The sequence below is a fragment of the Rhinopithecus bieti genome, unplaced genomic scaffold (genome assembly GCF_001698545.2).
Source record: "Rhinopithecus bieti isolate Rb0 unplaced genomic scaffold, ASM169854v2 scaffold_3734, whole genome shotgun sequence".
Classification (NCBI taxonomy): Eukaryota; Metazoa; Chordata; class Mammalia; order Primates; family Cercopithecidae; genus Rhinopithecus; species Rhinopithecus bieti.
This window is the reverse complement of record NW_016804423.1, coordinates 3,495,570-3,514,312: the sequence shown is the minus strand read 5'-3', so window position 1 is coordinate 3,514,312 and position 18,743 is coordinate 3,495,570. Positions and strand designations below refer to the sequence as shown.

At 50.0% G+C, this 18,743-nt stretch overlaps 1 protein-coding gene across 1 annotated transcript in view; it reads left to right on the top strand.

The window, feature by feature from the left end:
• The first annotated feature begins 1,355 nt into the window (after positions 1–1,355).
• Positions 1,356–18,743, top strand: part of RAB20 (RAB20, member RAS oncogene family) — a 37,376-nt gene continuing 19,988 nt past the window's right edge. The window contains exon 1 of the mRNA XM_017868197.1: positions 1,356–1,809. Coding sequence (XP_017723686.1) covers positions 1,638–1,809 — 172 coding nt within the window. The 5' untranslated portion in view covers positions 1,356–1,637. The remainder of the gene's footprint in view (positions 1,810–18,743) is intronic.

The following is an 18,743-nucleotide window of genomic DNA, read 5'->3' as shown; positions in this document are numbered from 1 at the left end:
TATTTAGGTTGTCACTTGCATGCAACAGGCATTGAATAAATGCTGAATGGACTTAAATTTGTTCTGAGGATGAAGCAGTGCTGGCTGAGAAGGAGCCGGGGTCTCCTAGTGCACTTTCCATGCCCCAGAAGGTCCACTTCCACCGCAGCCCCACACTGCTCAGTCTCAGCAACCTCACATGCCAGGGCTGAGCAGGTATGATATGCCTTGGCATTCCTGCCTTGTTGGAGTCTCAGGGCACCTACTGAAGGAGGCAACGGGCCTATTTCCCTTTACAGGACACCTTCAGGACACCGGTTTTAACCTGCTCAGGGTCTCACCGTCTTTCTCAGCCAGGCCAGAGGCCAGAGCGACACTGTCCCCAGGGTTCAACTTAAAGTTCATTCTACCTCTCATTTTCTCTAAAAAACCCCAATCAACCAACCAACCAACCAACCAACAAACCAAATTCCACACGCTGCATATTTTAAAAGCATTTCAAGGTTTACTCTTAAAAAAGGAAGGAGGACTTGAGAGGCCGAGGCGGGTGGATCACGAGGTCAGGAGTTCGAGACCAGCCTGGCCAACATGGTGAAACCCCGTGTCTACTAAAAATACAAAAATTAGCCGGGCATGGTGGCTCATGCCTGTAATCCCGCCTACTTGGGAGGCTAAGGCAGGAGAATCACTTGAAACCGGAAGGCGGAGGTTGCGGTAAGCCGAGATCGCGCACTGCTCTCCAGCCTGGACAACAAGACTCTGAGGGGGGGGGGGGGGGTCAAAAAAAAAAAAAAAAAAAAAGGAGGAAATATTTCTCAAGTGGCGATTGCCAACTTCCATAAGTCAAATTTTCTTAGCATAAATGGAGAGACTGTCCACTTTCAGGTAGAAATAATAAAAGGCTCTTGCAAAAGTAAAACAGAGCAAAAGCAAAAATCCTCCACAAGCAAAACCGTCCACTAAAATGCGCCCCCATCTCTAATCTCTTAAAGTGAGAGCCTCAGGACGGGTTCCGCAGACGCCATGTTAAAGCAAACTTTTTCAAGTGACCTTGAGGGTGTTGCACCCTACACACACGCTGGAGAAGCAAATCGACCGCAAGCTGGTCGGCGTGGAGGAACACTGGGTTTTTCCTAAAGGAGCGTGGGAAGAGAGAAAGGGAGTTCCCAGGGCCCCAGCCCCTCCACCTCGCTCGGCCCCGCGCCCAGGCTCCTCGCACCGCAGCCCCGCTGTGGGCAGAAGCGGAGAGGCGGAAGGTGATCCCAGAACTTCATTGTTCCATCCTGCAGGCAGCTGAGCCCTAGGCTGGAGAACTCCGACTCTGCGAACGCACGAGGTCCAGTAGGGGCGGGGTGGGGGCGGTGGAGGAAGGGGGGTGGGGGCGGGGCCGGGGCGGTGAAAGGGTCCGGGGGGCGGGGCGAGGCCGCCGCGGTCCGGGCCCCGTCGTGTGCTCAGGGCTCCGTAGCCAGCTCCTGCCCGGGCGCGCACACGCGCTTCCTCTCTCGTGCTCCCGGGCGTCCGGAGGCGAAGGTCCCGGAGCGTTCCCGAGAATCCGGGTCGCAGCGAGTCCAGGGTCCGCTCCACCAGCTGCGCGCGGGGCGCACGAGCCGGCCAGCCTCGGGGAAAGGGTGAGGGGCGCTGGGGGTTCCTGTGGGAAGATGAGGAAGCCCGATAGCAAGATCGTGCTGCTGGGGGACATGAACGTGGGGAAGACGTCGCTGCTGCAGCGGTATATGGAGCGGCGCTTCCCGGACACGGTCAGCACGGTGGGCGGCGCCTTCTACCTGAAGCAGTGGCGCTCCTACAACATCTCCATCTGGGACACCGCAGGTGAGGTCGGCGCCGCCTGAGCCACACCGCTCTGGGGCTCCGCCGGTGACCGGGGGCGCGGGGCTTCCAGCAGGGCACCCGGCCGCGCACAGGCTCCCGGCCTCGGACAGCAGATACCTTCTTCTCGGGGTTTCCCACTCGTCCTCCCTTGCTGGTTGGGCTGAGCTCTGCCTGCTGAGCCACTCAGTGACCTCAGCGACAATCCAGTTTGCAGAGAACCCGCTGGTCACTTGTGTACCTAAGCGGCCTTTGCTCCCGAGCCCCGCGTTCCTGCTCTGCTGCCCTGGGAACCAGAGACGCTCCTCTGTGGCTGCTTTGTTGGGTATTTTCAGTTTTTACGTACCCGTAGGAACATGATCTCCTTTAAGACTCACTTGAGGGGTGAGCAGAGCTGGTGTTATTAGCCCCTTTTTAAGAAAGAGTAAAATGAGGCACAGAGTGTTCCCCTGCTGGGTTTACTCAGGAGAGAGGAAATAGAACTGGAGCCTCCGGACCTCTCAGACCGGAGCATATCTGCCTTTTACAGTTAATCTTCTGCTTGATCTTGGCTCAGATACGTCATATGGGTTTGGAGTGACTTCCGGTGGAAGCATTTGTAAGATAAGTAATGAGTTATTTTTAGTGTGTAGTATTTGTGAGTTTTCGAAAGTACAACTTAGAGGATCTCAATTCAAGCTTTCTGTTTAACTTTGGAAAATAACACTGGTGATTGTAGCGTTGCAATGGAATATATTTCCTTCTCCTTACAAAAGAATAAGATATTGTAAGTGAATGAAGAAACTGGAAATAGTGTGACACATTTTCAATGAGTGTGAATTTTTAGAAGCCTGAAACTCTGAAAGTTCAGACTTCTTTTATGTTAGCATTTTAAAAAATCATATACCCAAAGGCCCCGTCCAGAGTTCTTAAATTGCCATCTTGGGTGCAACAGTATGCTGAATAAACAAGATGATAATTAATTATCTCTTTAAAACCGAATTAACGAAGTTCACAGAGGTACTTCCAGTTCTCCCCCTCCCTTTTCCCTTCTTTGATGCTTGCTTTTTCATTATTATTATCCCAGTTAACATCGTGACTAGTTTAATTGGCAATCATCTTGTGAAAACAATGTCCCCCAGGTAAAGAGGTGCATTTCCCTGATCTTTGCTCCAATTCTGTCTTCCGCCCCAGGCTGCAGGGTGAGGTTTACTGAGCTGACTCCCTCACACTGAGCATTTGTTAACGATGGAACGCATGCTCTAGAAGTCAAATCGAACCCACTTCACGAACCCAATTTGCCTTTGTACAAAGTCAAATTGAACCCAATTTGCCTTTGTACAAAGTCAAATTGAACCCAATTTGCTTTTGTACAAAGATTTGCCCCTCTGCTGCTTTCGCTGGCTGGCTGGGATTTACTGCTGCCCTTGGTTTACAAGTAGCAAGGTTAATGTAGGAGTGTTACTGGGGGACCCAAACCGAAACCCCTGTAGTGGCTGCCGTTGGAGGCAGACTCTTAACCACACGGGGTGTTTCTGGAACAAGAGCTGCCCTGCAGTGCTAGAACAGCCCCTGCATTGGAGGGAATGAAGTAGCAGTTTTGTTTCGACTGGCCTCTTGCTTCTTCAGCACCAAGGACATGATGCAGCTGGAATCTTGATCACCAGAGGATTTTGCAATTGTGCTGATGTGATGCCCTAAATGTCTTGAAGCGTTCCTGGGGGCAGCAGCTCATTTCCTGGCATCTGAGGCTGCTGCTGCTTGTTCGAAAGATCCTAAGGGTGAATTACTAGAACTCCTCAGAACAGAGGGGGACCAGGCCCCTTCTCCACATTCCTGACTTCCTGTGTACTCAGGCGGCCCTGGCCCAGAGTTGGCAGGGACACAGGCCACCCTTGCCTGCCTCCTCAGTGGCCTGTGGCCTGACTGGGTACTTGAAGGGAAGAGAGAGGTAGGAAGAGATACCTTTTCTTTAATTGTTGGAAATTCAGAATTTAACTTTTAGGGGACCCTGTTCTTTTCCTTCTTTTGTTTAGCTCCTAAACTTTCTCTCCATCCCACAGACATTGCTTTTCAAGTTGTCTTTGTTGTAACTGTCATAACCGAGGCAGAACGATAAGGACCAGCTGGAGGAGGAACCATTTTCAAAGTTGCTTTTAGCAACACAAGGCAGGGTGGGCTGGGGTGGAGGCGCAGGTGTGTAGAGGGTGACAGGATGTTTAATAGTAAAAACGATTGCACGGGGGTTGGTGTACACCCAGTGCCTGGCTGCTTGTAGCCTGTAAGGCAGGATGGAGCTGAAGAGGGAGAAGAGAGTTGGCAGGGCAGACGTACATTACCCTATTCCATTGACACAGCAGCCCTCCAGAGGGAGGTGTGATTATTTGCATGTTAAAGATGGGGCCAGGCATGGTGGCTCACACCTGTAATCCCAGCACTTTGGGAGGCCGAGGTGGGTAGATCATGGGGTCAAGAGATCAAGACCATCCTGGCTAACATGGTGAAACCCTCTCTCTCCTAAACATACAAAAATTATATGGGTGTGGTGGTGCACACCTGTAGTCCCAGCTACTCGGGAGTCAGAGGCAAGAGAATCACTTGAACCAGGGAGGCGGAGGTTGTGGTGAGCCAAGATCACGCCACTGCACTCCAGCCTGGTGACAGAGCGAGACTCTATCTCAAAAAAAAAAAAAGAAAAAAGAAAAAGATGGGAAGACAGGGCCACATGGTGGCTCATGCCTGTAATCCCAGCACTGCTGAGGCAGGCAGATCACCTAAGGTCAGGAGTTCGAGACCAGCCTAGCCAATGTGGTGAACCCCTGTGTCTGCTAAAAATACAAAAATTAGCTGGGTGTGGTGGCTGGCGCCTGTAATTCTAGCTACTTGGGAGGCTGTGGCAGGAGAATCGCTTGAACCCTGGAGGGGGAGGTTGCAGTGAGCCAAGATTGCACCATTACACTCCAGCCTGGGTGACAAGAGTAAGACTCTATCTCAAAAAAAAAAAAAAAAAAAAAAAAGATGGGAAGACAGCAGAAATCAAGTGGGATTTACACTTTGGTTCATCCAACTCCAACTCACTTGTCTCATTATGCCATTTTAGGGGGCACTTGTCCCTCCCAGCCCTCGTCTAATTGGGCACACACATGTGGAGTGGTTGCTGTGCATGGGCGGGCACATCCAGGAAGCAAAAGGAGGTTGCCCAGCGAAGAGGAAGAGCCCTAGAAAACATACCCCTGTGCTCCTCTCTGTCTGCTGGTTGCTCAGGACAGTCTAAAGTGTTGCCTGTTGTTGGCAAATATAAACTGAGCTTCCCTGGTGCCAGACACTGTTTGGGCCCTTGTTCCACAGCAGTGAGCAGGCCGGCTGGCCGCTGCTCTGCAGGCTCTGGATTCCAGAGGAGGGGAAAAGCAGGCAAGAAGTGAATGGTACAGCTTCTCATCTGATCATTACTTTGAAGAAAATACGACAGGCTGATGAGAAAGCGGCTGGTGTGCCCAGTACAGGCCTGGTCCCCAGAGCTCTGGAGACAGAATGCCCTCCGCATTTGTTTTCCTTCCCTTCTCAAGACTGTGGCCTGGTGGGTGGTGGGAGGAGGGGCACTACCTGACTCACATTTGCATCCCCAGCACTTGGCCCTTGAAGAGCCAGCTTGGAAGGCAGCAGGGAGCCCAGACTTGAGCCACTTCCCTATGCTGGCATCCAGCTCCAGCTGTGTCTCTGGGGACTGGGTGTCGGAGCGAGTGAGTGCATTTTGCATGTGGAATGGATGCGTGTGGGAGCCTGAAGCCAGGCTGTGGCAGACAGAATAGTGGCCACTGCAAAGATGAGACATCCTGGTCTCTTGAGAGTCCTCTGGCCTTTGGGTCCTTCTGAGGCACCAGCAGAAGGTTATGTGGCCACACCAGGGCCTCCTCTCCAGCACAGGCATTTTGGATGGTGGGCCTCCTAGTGTGAGCCTCCCAGCAATCTGCCTGACTGAGGACTTCCCACATCACCAAGTCCTGCTCCTCTTCAGCAATTCTTCCCTCATCCTATCTGTTCTTCCTCATCTTAATATAAACAGCCAGAAAAATCCACACCTTCCACACTTTGCTTGGAAATCTCCTCAGCTAAATATCCAACTTCATCACACATGGTTATGCTTCCCTCACAGCTGTGGGGCACGACTCAGCTGAGCTCTCTGGCACCACGTCCTCCCTCCTCCACTTCTGATAACGCCGTCCTCATTCCGACCCCAGGCTTCCACCTGTGATTGGCGCCTCCTGGTGGAGGTGTTCACTCTGAGGATGCAGGTTTTCTCTGCTATGCTGCTCGCTTCCTTCTGATTCCTCACCAACAGGGCTGTTCACGTGCACCTTCCTGCCAACCATCTGTTTAGGCCAATCCAGGCTGCCCTCTCATGATCCGCAAATCCTCCCAGATCTGCCATTGCCCAGTTCTAAAGCCACTTCCATGTTCGTGACAGCCTCTCTCTGCTCCCAGTTCCAAAATCTGTGTCAGTTTCCTGTTGCTGCTATAACAAATTAGTTACTTAAAACAACACAAATTTGCTGGGCATGGTAGCTCCTGCCTGTAATCCTACCACTTTAGGAGGCTGAGGTGAAAGGATCACTTGAACCCAGGAGTTCAAGACCAGCCTGGGCAACACAGGGAGACTGTCTCTACAAAGAATAAAAACGTTAGCCAGGTGTAGTGGGGCGCACCTGTAGTCCCAGCTACGTGGGAGGCTGAGGTAAGAGGATTTCTTTTTTTTTTTTTTTGAGATGGAGTCTCGCTCTGTCACCCGGGCTGGAGTGCTGTGGCCGGATCTCAGCTCACTGCAAGCTCTGCCTCCCGGGTTCACGCCATTCTCCTGCCTCAGCCTCCCAGGTAGCTGGGACTAGAGGCGCCGCTACCTCACCCGGCTAGTTTTTTTGTAGTTTTTAGTAGAGACGGGGTTTCACCGTGTTAGCCAGGATGGTCTCGATCTCCTGACCTCGTGATCCGCCCGTCTCGGCCTCCCAAAGTGCTGGGATTACAGGCTTGAGCCACCGTGCCTGGCCAAGGTAAGAGGATTTCTTGAGCCTGCGAGGTTGAGACTGCAGTGAGCCATGATCATACCACTGCACTCCAGCCTGGGCAACGGAGCAAGACCCTGTCTCAAATAAATAAATAAAAATTAAAACCATAGATTTATTGTCTTTAAGTAGGCCGGAGGTCAGAAGTCCCAAATGAGTCTCTCACTGGGCTAAAGTCAAAGCTTGCAGGATTGCGTTCCTTTCTGGAGGCTGAAGGGAGGAACCTGTTTCTTAGACTTCCCTGGCTTCTGGAGCCTGCCTGATTTCCTGGCTTTATCCTCTCTCCAAAAAGGCAGTCCGGTTAGGTCTGTCCTATACAGCATCCCTCTGAACCAGTCCCTCTGCTTCCCTCTTCTAAGGGTTTCAAGGACTCCTGTGATTCTGTGGGATCCATCCTGGTCCTTGTTTTCAGGGTGGCTGACTGGCAGGCTCAGCGTCCCTCACCCATGTGACATGGGCACAGGTTCTGGAGATCAGGGCATCTACTGACAGCCGTGGCCATGGCTGTGTCACCTCCTTTTGCATCAGGCTCCTCCTGTATAATAAGGGAAGAAAGGGGCAGGGCACCTGTCTGAGCATTATTAGGAGTCAGCAAGTTAAGACTGGCAAAGTTCTCAGAACAGCGGCCAGAATGAGGAAGCACCATGTGAGTTTTGCTAAACAAACATCTGTCTCCTGGCCTTGGGTGCCTGTCGCTGAGATTACACCAGCAGGCATGTTACAAAGGGAGGAGGGAGGCTCAGCTGGGCCCCCAGCAAACAAGTCTCTAATAAATGGGGAGGCCACGGCGAGGGGAGGGAAGGTGGGGGACACTCACGGTGGCCATGGTAAAGAGTGAATATAAGTCGTCCGCCATCCGAGGGCTCAGCAACCTGGGAGACCTGGCCATATTGAATTTCTTCCTTTGCTGTTTGCAGTCGAACAGGGGGCTGGTTGATGACTGGTTTCACCCACAGAAGGCAAAGGCTGATTCACGTTTGCACTTCCCTGGCATCTGCCCGAGCTGCGAGGAAACAGTTCCTCTATCTGTCTCAGCTGGAAGTCTGAGCTTTGGCGTGAGCCTTGCAGACCCCAGTATTCTTGGTGCCAGAACCCAAGGATGGGTGGACGGCAAAGATGTGGAAGAGAGATGGGCCCAGCCTCTGGCCTCTTTAGAGGATGCTGATGGCTGACCCACCTGAGAAGGAATCAGGGTGCAATGGCCCTGGAATCTGTGTCACAGAAGGCAGGACTGAGAAAATGGGGGGTTCTGTGGTGTGGAATAGAGAGACTGGAGTCGCAGTCCCAGGAACTGTTTGACTGCTGGAAGTTTGTCATACGGAAGAGGAATTCAAGCCTCATTTGAGTTCTACTGGGGCGCGTTAGAGTAGTGGGGGGATTTGTGGTGGGAGAGCAGGTGTAGCCTGTGTGTAACGGGACGGGCTGCCTCCGAAACTCGCGCTTCCAACACTTAACAGTAATTGCCACTGTATGCGGCTTCCTGCCACGTGCCAGGCCCTGTGCAGGCTCCATACTCCTGGGCTACATCCTTTTCTCACGGCTCCGCCTGGGAGGCGTCAACGTTGCCGTCCTACAGACTGGGAAGCAGCATCTAACAGAGGGGAGGCAGCTCCCACAGTCGGTCCCTGACAGTGCCAGGGCCGCTCAGCTTCACAGCCTGGTCTTCCTGCCCTTGGGAACCCAAGGTCTTGATGCTGCTTGGCTCAGGACCTAGAGTACGGGTTTCTCTGTGGATCAGGTCCCTCCCTCCCAAGCCGAAATGCAAGGATTTTTCAAGGAAAGGCTCGTGATAGATTTAGGATCTCAGGTTCTCCAGGTCCTCTCTGGCCTCAGAGATGCTGTGAACCCAGGCTGGGCTCTGCAGCGAATGAAGATGCTGCTTTGCTCATGCAGGCTCTTTCCTAAGCCCCGGGCGAGCTTCTGAGCAATTGGTTTAAGAACTTTCTCTTTACTTGAACAACTGCAGTGCAGCCCAGGAGAGGACGCTGGAGTTTCTGGTTATGGAATCTCGGTGCCTGGAGGAGGGAGAATGTGAGTGCTTGTTCAGGTGAAGTTAGCTAAGAGATTGGCCTGCATCCTGTGAATGCAGACTGCTGTCTGTCCAAGGCAGAGCCCAGGTGGCTTTTGTGAAGGGCAAAGGTGGCTTGTGGGTGAAGGTGCCGAATGAGAGGGACAGTTCAGCTCTGAGGACCGCGAGCGCCCACCTCTCTCCTTCCAGTCCACATAGAAGTCTCAGGCCTCAGCCCCATGACAGCTGCTCCTTAGGGAATGGGTGGGGGCTGTGTCGTATGTGTTGCTGCTTCAGGTTGGAATTGTGGTGATGCTGTGGGTGGGCCTGGCAAACAGCTCTTTTTGGCAGAGACCACATGGGTGGCTGAGAGTCGACACTTTTGACTGACGTGAGAGGACTGCACATTTTTTAAAAGCCATGAGAGGTTGGTGCAGAAGTGAATGCACAGCCTGCAAAACACGTGGAGCGAGGGGGATTTTATTTATTTATATAATTATTTAATTTTTTTGAGACAAGGTCGCAGTCTGTTGTCCAGGCTGCAGTGCAGTGGGGTAACCACAGCTCACTGTAACTTCAACCTCCCAGGCTCAAGCAGTCCTCCCACCTCAGCCTCCTGAGTAGCTGGGACCACAGGTGTGCAACACGATGCCTGGTCAATATTTAAATTTTTTTTTTTTTTAAGAGATGGAGTCTTGCTACATTGCCCAAGCTGGCCTTGTTTCTATTTTAGCCTCACTCAGGAGAGGCTTCTGAGTGGTTTTTGAGGTCTTAATATGGTGACCCTCAACCTGACAATTAGTGTTTGTGTGACTGGAGACCATTTGGTCAATTACATGGTCTTTCTACAGATCTGGGGGCTGATGCAGGCCTGCTGCTGGTTGTTGTAAATAAAGTTTTATTGGCACAGCCACATGCATATGCATACACTTAAATGCATTGTCTATGGCTGCTTTCACCTTGTAATGGCAGAGTTGAGTCATTGCAACAGAGACCAGATAGCACTGAAAGCCAAACGTATTTACTGTCTGGCCCTTTGCAGAAAACATTTACTGATCCCTGGTTTAGGCTGTGTAAAGGAGATAATCCTTCTCTAGAAGTCTGTTCCCATAGGTATAGACACTTCTAAAAAGGTTTAACATTCAGCAATTGTAGGAGCCCAAGATTCAGTTCAACTCAACAAGCAGCTCTTAAGTTACCACTGTGTGTATGTGCTGAGCTAGAGTGGAGTGAGGGTGGATTTAAGGTGAACATCAGCGCCTACTGAATGAAAGATCTTGGAAGAAATGCCAGTTAAGGTTTGTATCTGGAAGGTCAACCAGCAAAACCCCAGGTGCACGTGGGTCCACATGGTCACCTCTATGGAGGACTTTGAACGGGTGCCTTCTGGGTGCAAGGCCTCATTTGTAGAGTTCCTCTGCTTTATTGACCAGCAACAGTGGCCTGAATATGAATGTGGGTATTAAGATAGGGGAAAGAGAATTAATTGATTGTCCTGGCCTCAGCAGGAGTGGACAAAGCGACATTATACTCGGAGATTGCAGAGCACAGTGGCCGCTTGCGAGCAGTGTGCGCTGGGAGGCTCGGCCCACAGCCTCCTGGAGTGGCGCCTGGGAATCTCGGGGTGCCAGGGGACCTTGCGGGCTCTTTAGTGCGCTGTGGTTCAGGAGAAACTTAATGAAGGTCAACTGTGTTTGTTAACGAGCACCTAAGTCCCATTGAATGCCTTTGGGAGACACTTTTACGCTTTGTTATCTTTAAGTTCTCTGGAGAAATAGAAAAATTTATTTATTTATCTATCTATTTAAGATGGAGTCTCGGTCTTTCATCCAGGCTGGAGTGTAGGTCTCAGCTCACTGCAAGCTTTGCCTTCCGGGTTCATACCATTCTCCCGCCTCAGCATCCCGAGTAGCTGGGACTACAGGCGCCCGCCACCACGCCCGGCTAATTTTTTGTATTTTTAGTAGAGACGGGGTTTCGCTGTGTTAGCCAGGATGGTCTCGATCTCCTGACCTCGTGATCTGCCTGCCTCAGCCTCCCAAAGTGCTGGGATTACAGGCATGAGCCACTGCGCCTGGCCCTATTTATTTATTTTTAATTTAATTTAATTTTTTTTTTTTTTTTTGAGATGGAGTCTCGCTCTGTTGCCCAGGCGGGAGTGCACTGGCACGATCTCGGCTCACTGCAAGCTCCGTCTCCCGGGTTCAAGCGATTCTCCTGCCTCAGCCTCCCGAGTAGCTGGGATTACGGGCTCCCACCACCATGCCCGGCTAATTTTCGTATTTTTAGTAGAGACGGGGTTTCACCATGTTGGTCAGGCTAGTTTTGAACTCCTGACCTCAAGCAATCCGCCCACCTTGGCCTCCCAAAGTGTTGGGATTACAGGTGTGAGCCACCACGCCCATCTTATTTATTTATTTATTTATTTTGAGACAGGGTCTTCTTCTGTCACCCAGACTGGAATGCAGTGGTGTGATCTTGGCTCACTGCAGCTTTGACCTCATGGGCTCAAGCAATCCTCCCATCTCTCAGCTGGGACTACAGCACTGCCACCCCTGGCTAATTTTTGTGTTTTATTTTATTTTTTATTTTTGTAGAGACACGGGTCTCAGTATGTTGCCCAAGCTGGTCTTGAACTCCTGGGCTCAAGAGATCCTCCCTGCTTGGTCTCCCCAAGTGCTGAGATTACAGGCATGAGCTACCATGCCTGGCTGAAAATTTATGATGCCAGATCAAAATTGTTCTTCTTTCTGTATTGAGATTTCATATAACATCCCTCTCTAAGAAAAAGAAATTTTGTACAAACATACACACATGTACACACACACACGCCTAAACAGCTGTTGATTCTTAGGATAATGGATTCATCACTGCGATGACAGAGTTCTGTGGTGCAGCTGGCCGCGAACGCTGGCCCAGGCAGGTTCCAGCTTCGTTTCAACGCTGGCTTCCCTGGTGCTGTCTCCTCTGCACCTCACTGAGGGGTGTTTCTGCCAGGCCTCGTGGATCTGGTCAGCTTCCCTGCCCAGAGCCCCTCCAGCACTCCCCAGCTTACCGCTCCTCTTGTCTGCCTGCTAGCACCTGAGCCCTGATGCAAGATTTGCAGTTCGTCCTGTGTGCTCTGTCTTTCCTCTGTTCTCACAGGAGCTTACAGCGTTTCTGTCTCTGAGACTGTCCCCGCTCCTAGCAATTCGCAGCTTGAATTTTATCCCGTCTTTCAGTGAAGTATTTCTTGGTCTTTGTAGCAGAGGAAAGAATTCCTCCTTTCACCAAACTGCTACAAAGTGACCTTGTACCCATAGTACATACTGCTGGTTGTCTGTTTTCTGATCTCTTTTCTTTCCTTGGATTTATAAACTTGGGTTTTACTCACTTCACGTTTTCCATAGAATGTAACATTTCGCTCTGTGATATTTTGAAACTAAGTTTTGCTGAAGGAAACTTTTGAAAACAGTGGGAAAAATTCAGAGAGTGACATTAGCAGTTTCATTTTCTTAGTGATGTGTTGACCCTGAATGATAAAATTAGTGTGGAAATATAATTGTCCTGAGTGCTGTGATACAATAGGCCATTGTGTGTGTGGTAGGGAACTGTTGGTCTGGGGCATTAATTATATGATATCCTAAAAAACTTCTTTAGTAGCTCTTGATTTATTTTGAGTTCAGTATCATTACAAATCTATTAAAAAGACTAACACACCAGGACCGTGCTTCTGGGAAGATGGAAAAGATGTATTTTCCCCTACTATTCCCTCTATTTACAGCCAGAAACCTTGGATTTTATATTAAAAGCAAACATAAGACTCTGGCAGGTGGCAAGGAGAAGGCAGATCCATTAGGGACCTCGGGAATGTTTCAGGAAAAATTCTAAACCGGAGTTTCTCCTTTGCTCTCAAAGCACCACGGCAATCATTGACCAGGAAACGCCTGTGACCGAAGGTGCAGGGCTTTTCCCACACACCACGCAGTGGACACCAGCTGGGTGTCCTCCAGTTTAATTCCAACACTATCTACCCGGAGGTAGCGTCTCATACCACAGGGTGAGGGCTCAGTCCCACAAGACCGCCCCTTCCTTCCCCTCAGTCTCAATTCCAGGCCTCTGGAATTTCTGATCCACTGGCTTCAGGTGGGGGTTCCCACGACCTCCTCTTTGGGTTCAATTAATTTGCTGGGAAATGGTTGCTTATGTTTGTTTACTAGTTATTAGACAGGATATTGCAAAGGATACAAATGAGCAACCACATGAAGAGACACATGGAGCAAGGCCCGGAAGGGGTGCCACGGAGTTGGGGTCCACGGAGTTGGGGTGCCACAGAGTTGGGGTGCCCTTGTGGCATGGAGGTGAGTTCTTCTTCACCTTCCTGTCGGCCTCCATGTGCTCGGCTTTCCGGGAGCTCCCTGAATCCTGTTTTCAGGGCCTCTTATGGAGACTTCATTGGTTGTCTGTGATTGAGGCAGGGGCATCATGTCAAAATGTGATTGGAAAGGCCGGGTGTGGTGGCTCAGGCCTGTCATCCCAGCAGCTTGGGAGGCTGAGGAGGGTAGATCACTTGAGGTCAGGAGTTCGAGACCAGCCTGGCCAACATGGCGAGATTCTGTCTCTACTAAAAATACAAAAATTAGCTGCGCATGGTGGCACACGCCTGTAGTCCCAGCTACTCAGGAGGCTGAGGCGAGAGGGTTGTTTGAACCCAGGAGGCAGAGGTAGCAGAGGTAGCAGTGAGCTGAGATTGTGCCACTGCACTCCAGCCTGGGCAGCAGAGCAAGACTCCATCTCAATTAAAAAAATAAAATTAAAATTCAAAATGAATTTAAAAAAGTGTGACTGGACAGAAAGGGTGCAATCTAAGCCCAGCAAGGCCTGTCTGTTTAGATTCCTCAAGGCTCTCTGCAGCATGCCTTCCTCTAGGGTATGGGGCAGGGCCCTCTCTGGAAGGAGGGCCTAATGACCCACAGTCAGATTAGAGTCCTGCCTGGGCCAGGTGAAAGAAGGGCAGGGGAAGGTCAGAGAGCAAGATTTGGTTCCTGAGGCCTAAGGCACCCAACATTCTAACAAAAGACCGTAACAATGGCTCTAAGAATCCTGAGCTAAGTGAGTTCCCTGGATTCCAGATTCAGGGCTGAAGAAGCTAGAAATTCAGAAATGCCAAAAGGCACAGGCAAAATGAATGTGCATTCAGGAATTCAGCTTTTGTCTGAAATACTCCTTCCTGCTTAACCCAAGCTAGTACAAATCAACACACTTAACTTTTAGTAGTTTATATTCTAACACAGACCAAGCTAAGCTTGTAGCTCCAAGCAAAGCATTTCGTAAATGTCAGGCCTCTGAGCCCAAGCCAAGCCATCGCATCCCCTGTGATGGCCTGAAGGAACCGAAGAATCACAAAAGAAGTGCAAATGCCCTGCCCCGCCTTAACCGATAACATTCCACCACAAAAGAAGTGAAAATGGCCGGTCCTTACCTTAAGTGATGACATTATCTTGTGAAATTCCTTTTCCTGGCTCATCCTGGCTCAAAGCTCCCCCACTGAGCACCTTGTGACCCCCACTCCTGCCCGCCAGAGAACAACCCCCCTTTGACTGTAATTTTCCTTTACCTACCCAAACCCTATAAAACGGCCCCACCCTTATCTCCCTGCGCTGACTCTCTTTTCGGACTCAGGCCGCCTGCGCCCAGGTGATTAAAAAGCTGTCTTGCTCACACAAAGCCTGTTTGGTGGTCTCTTCACACGGACGCACATGACAGTAAATATTTGCTGATTGGTTTTGTGGACTCACAAGATGCTGATGGCAACGGATGTCTTTCCTCCCTCTGGCCTGGCGGCTCTCCACACACTGGCCTTAAGCCTCTGAAATAGCTCAGCTACCTAGTGCTAGGGTTCTGCAAGGAAGTCAGGGTAGTGTCCTGACTACCTGGCCTAGAAAGTTTTGAATCATCACACACATGTTCAGGCCTCTGGGTTCTGTAGGGACCCAGCCCTCACCTTGCTGGGGCCCCTGGGCTGTGAGAGTAACAGGCATTTATCATGCTTCTGGGTGCCAGACATCACACTCAGTGCCTTCTGGCATTGTCTGTTGTTCCGGCATCCACTTTGTGTGCTTGGTGTTATCCTCACCTCTCGGTGCACATGAGGAAGCTGAGGCCCAGCGAGCCTAGGGAGCTTGCCCCAGTTGCACTCCAGGTTGGGGAGTGCAGATTTGAGGTGGGTTTTTGTCAAAGTCCACCCTTCCTGGCACTGAGCTGGTTAAGAGGCTGCGATGGAGCCAGGACCCCTCACATTGGAGCAGTGCACACAGACACACCCCGCATAAAACAGGAACAGAACAGACCTAACCAAGAAATCAGGTGCGCCCACCGTGCTCCCCTGGTGCCTTCCTGAGAATAGAGGCGGGTGAGACTGAATTGCGGACATTTCTAGAATGACAGGAGTTTTTTGCAGTTTTTTTGTTTTTGTTTTTGTGTTTTTTTGAGACAGAGTTTCATTCTGTTGCCCAGGCTGGAGTACAGTGGTGTGATCTCGGCTCACTGCAACCTCCACCTCCCAGCTTCAAGCACTTCTCCTGCCTCAGCCTCCTGAGTAGCTGGGACTACAGGTGCGCACCACCACACCCGGCTAATTTTTGTATTTTTTGTAGAGATGGGGTTTCACCATGTTGGCCAGGCTGGTCTTGAACTCCTGACCTCAAGTGATCTGCCCACCTGGGCCTCCCAAAGTGCTGGAATGACAGGCGTGAGCCACCATACCTGGCCGAATCATGGTATTTTCTAATCTATCATTCTGCCTTGCATTATTTAAAATTAAAAAAAAAAATTGTTGGATCAAAAAGATGTAGCATTCTAACTGAAGTTGCCTTGAGGATACAGTGTCTTTTATTTTTGTACTCTGTTGACCAGGTTTCCTATTTATATTTTGAAAGTTCTTAATTTTATTACTAAGAGCCTTCACGGCCATAAAGAGTTGCTCTGGTGGTAGATACACAGTTATAGAATACCTGCTACAGGAAACTGTTTTTGCTCCAGGCTATATCTGAAATGCTTACCTATATTTGAAAGTAAGTGTTTAGATACAAAGAATAAATGGGACGGCCTATTTGTAATATTGTTGTGCGGGCTGATTAGCCAGCATTAGCCTGTGGGGTCACACAGTCTTCCCAAGACTGAGGTTCCAGTCTGCAGACTTTGGCCTTGTATTATAGCTTTGGCCTTAAATTCTAGCCGATGCTTCCACAACACTCAGTATATGCCAGAGGCTATGGCAAAACGCTTCCCCATTTTAGCTCCTTAATCCTCTCTGGGACCGTAGTAGGTAGCAACGTTTTTCTCCAGGAAGTGGAGGAATGGGGGTCTGATCTGGGCAGACCTGCCCGAGGGCTTATGCACTTAATCTCACCACGCCTGCTGTGTCCTTCATAGAAGTGACTTCTGTCCTAAAGTGAGAGTGAAACCGGAAAAGAATTGCTCCAGGTATGCATTTACTCACACAATGCAATAAATTCTGTTTTGTGCATGGGGTGCCTGTGAACTAGAAAAGTCCTGCTGCACCCAACGGTGGTAAATGAAAAATAGTTTCAACCTGTGGCCTGTCTCATCACTAACAAGATCAATATATTAAGATTCCTGTTAACACTTTTCCCAGGTAGAATTACACGCACTTCATTCACGTAGGAAGCTTGCCGCACCTCGTGTCTGAGACGCGCTTTCTCATTTATGCAGAGCCAGCTGGTTCAGTGTGTTTGAGGCAGGGGTCTGTTCCCTTCCCTGACCTTGGCGGCTCTAGTTCAGGACAGTCTGGTTAGAGGAGGCGCCGTGTAGACCGCTGTGATTTGGCACAACAGTCAGCTTCCTGGCCTTGACTGGTGGCATTCCAGGTTTCTGACATATGAGTCCTTGAGAAGGAAGAACACTTTCTATTGTTTGTGGTACAAAAGTTCAGCTTGGCCAGGCGTGATGACTCACGCCTGGAATCCCAGCGCTCTGGGAGACTCAGACGGGAGGATACCTTGAGGCCAGAAGATAGATAGCAGCCAAGGCAACATAGCGAGACCCTGTCTCTACTAAAAATTGAAAAAAAATTGCCAGGCATGGTGGTGCACGCCTGTAGGTTCAGCTACTGGGGAGACTGAGGTGGGAGGATCTTGAATCTGGGAGTTTGAAACTGCAGTGAGCCATAACTGCACCACTGCACTCCAGCCTGGTCAACAGAGTGAGACCCTGTCTCAAAAACAGACAGACAAACAACCCAAAAAACAAAAAACAGAAGTTCAGCTTGTACTGTAAACAAATGCTCCAGGTCCGTTAAGATTTGTGAGTCTGTGTGTCACCCAATGCCATGCCATGACACATGCTTAGTGGCCCTGTCACACAGACCAAGGGTGGCCTGCAGAGCCGCTGAGTGCATCAATAAAAAATGAGGCATATCTACTTAGAAATGGAGGACTCATGTGTAACCGTGCTTCCCTGTGGGTTGGAACTGCCTTTCGGGACGCTGCCATCTCATGGTATAACTTGAAATGACTTAGGTTGCCCAAATTGGTGAGTTTAGGGGTGTACCTTTCCCTCACAGCTGTATTTGGGATCAGCAGGTTTTCTTCTCAGATGAATCAGTTGGAGCACTTGTAGAAAACAAGATGAAGATATCCTGTCCCTGAGTCTTAGTGATCTCGTCTTAAAACTGTAGTAGTAAACCTTATTTCCAGGGACAGTTATGAAGCTTAAATAGGATGACAGATGTACAGGGGCCCAGCATAGTTCTCGGCTCTCAGTAATACAATGTCATCTTCTTTTTCCTGGCACATCGTAGGTTCCCTTAACCTTTGTAAAGGGTGATAAGGATTAAATGGCTGAGGCTTTTTTTTTTTGGTGCCTGTCTCATGGGGTTTCTCTGCTATGTGAAGGAATCACTTTCAGAATTATGGATTGGAACAGCTCTGGTTGGACATTGACTTTTCGTCTGCTTTGCTGTATGCTTGGTCCTGGTTTCCGAGTGAAGACTACAGGATCCACGGTGTTTCTGTGGAGTCAGATCATGAAACAGGAAAGCAGAGCTCAGAAGTAAATGCAACATTTCCCCCACATCAAGGCTCTGTAGTGATTAATTGCTTAATAATAGAGAATGAAGGACTGTGAAGACGTCCTTAACATTACAGGGCGCATTTTATAGACTCCTATTGTGTCTGTTTTATATGTTGCTCTGTATTTCCTTCTTTTTGAGGGGCAGTGCAGGAATTTTATCATCTTCCCGAGGCGGCACTGATGCACTTCTCCAGACTTGTCCAAGCTCCGGGGGGCCCATGTGTCCACCTCAGTCACCACCTCAGCACAAGGAACTTCAAGCTCTTTCTAGTTTTAATATCCTGATGTGTGAAGAGTGAACACTCAGTGTGAACTTGCTCATTCATTTATTCAGCACTTTTTGGAGGGCTGCCCATAAATCAGACGCTCTGCTAAGCGTGGGCAAGTGGCAGCAGATAGAATACATAGCCCAGCTGGGGAGACTGACCACAGACAGCGAGCATTCACAATACAATTTCTTTTTCTTTTCTTTTCTTTTTTTTTTTGAGATGGAGTCTCGCTCTGTCACCCAGGCTGGAGTGCAGTGGCTGGATCTCAGCTCACTGCAAGCTCCGCCTTCCGGGTTTACGCCATTCTCCTGCCTCAGCCTCCCGAGTAGCTGGGACTACAGGCACCCACCACCACACCCGGCTAGTTTTTTGTATTTTTTTTTAGTAGAGACGGGGTTTCACCGTGTTAGCTAGGATGGTCTCGATCTCCTGACCTCGTGATCCGCCCGTCTCGGCCTCCCAAAGTGCTGGGATTACAGGCTTGAGCCACCGCGCCTGGCCCACAATACAATTTCTAACACGGGCTATGAGGAAGAGTAGGGGGTGCTAGGA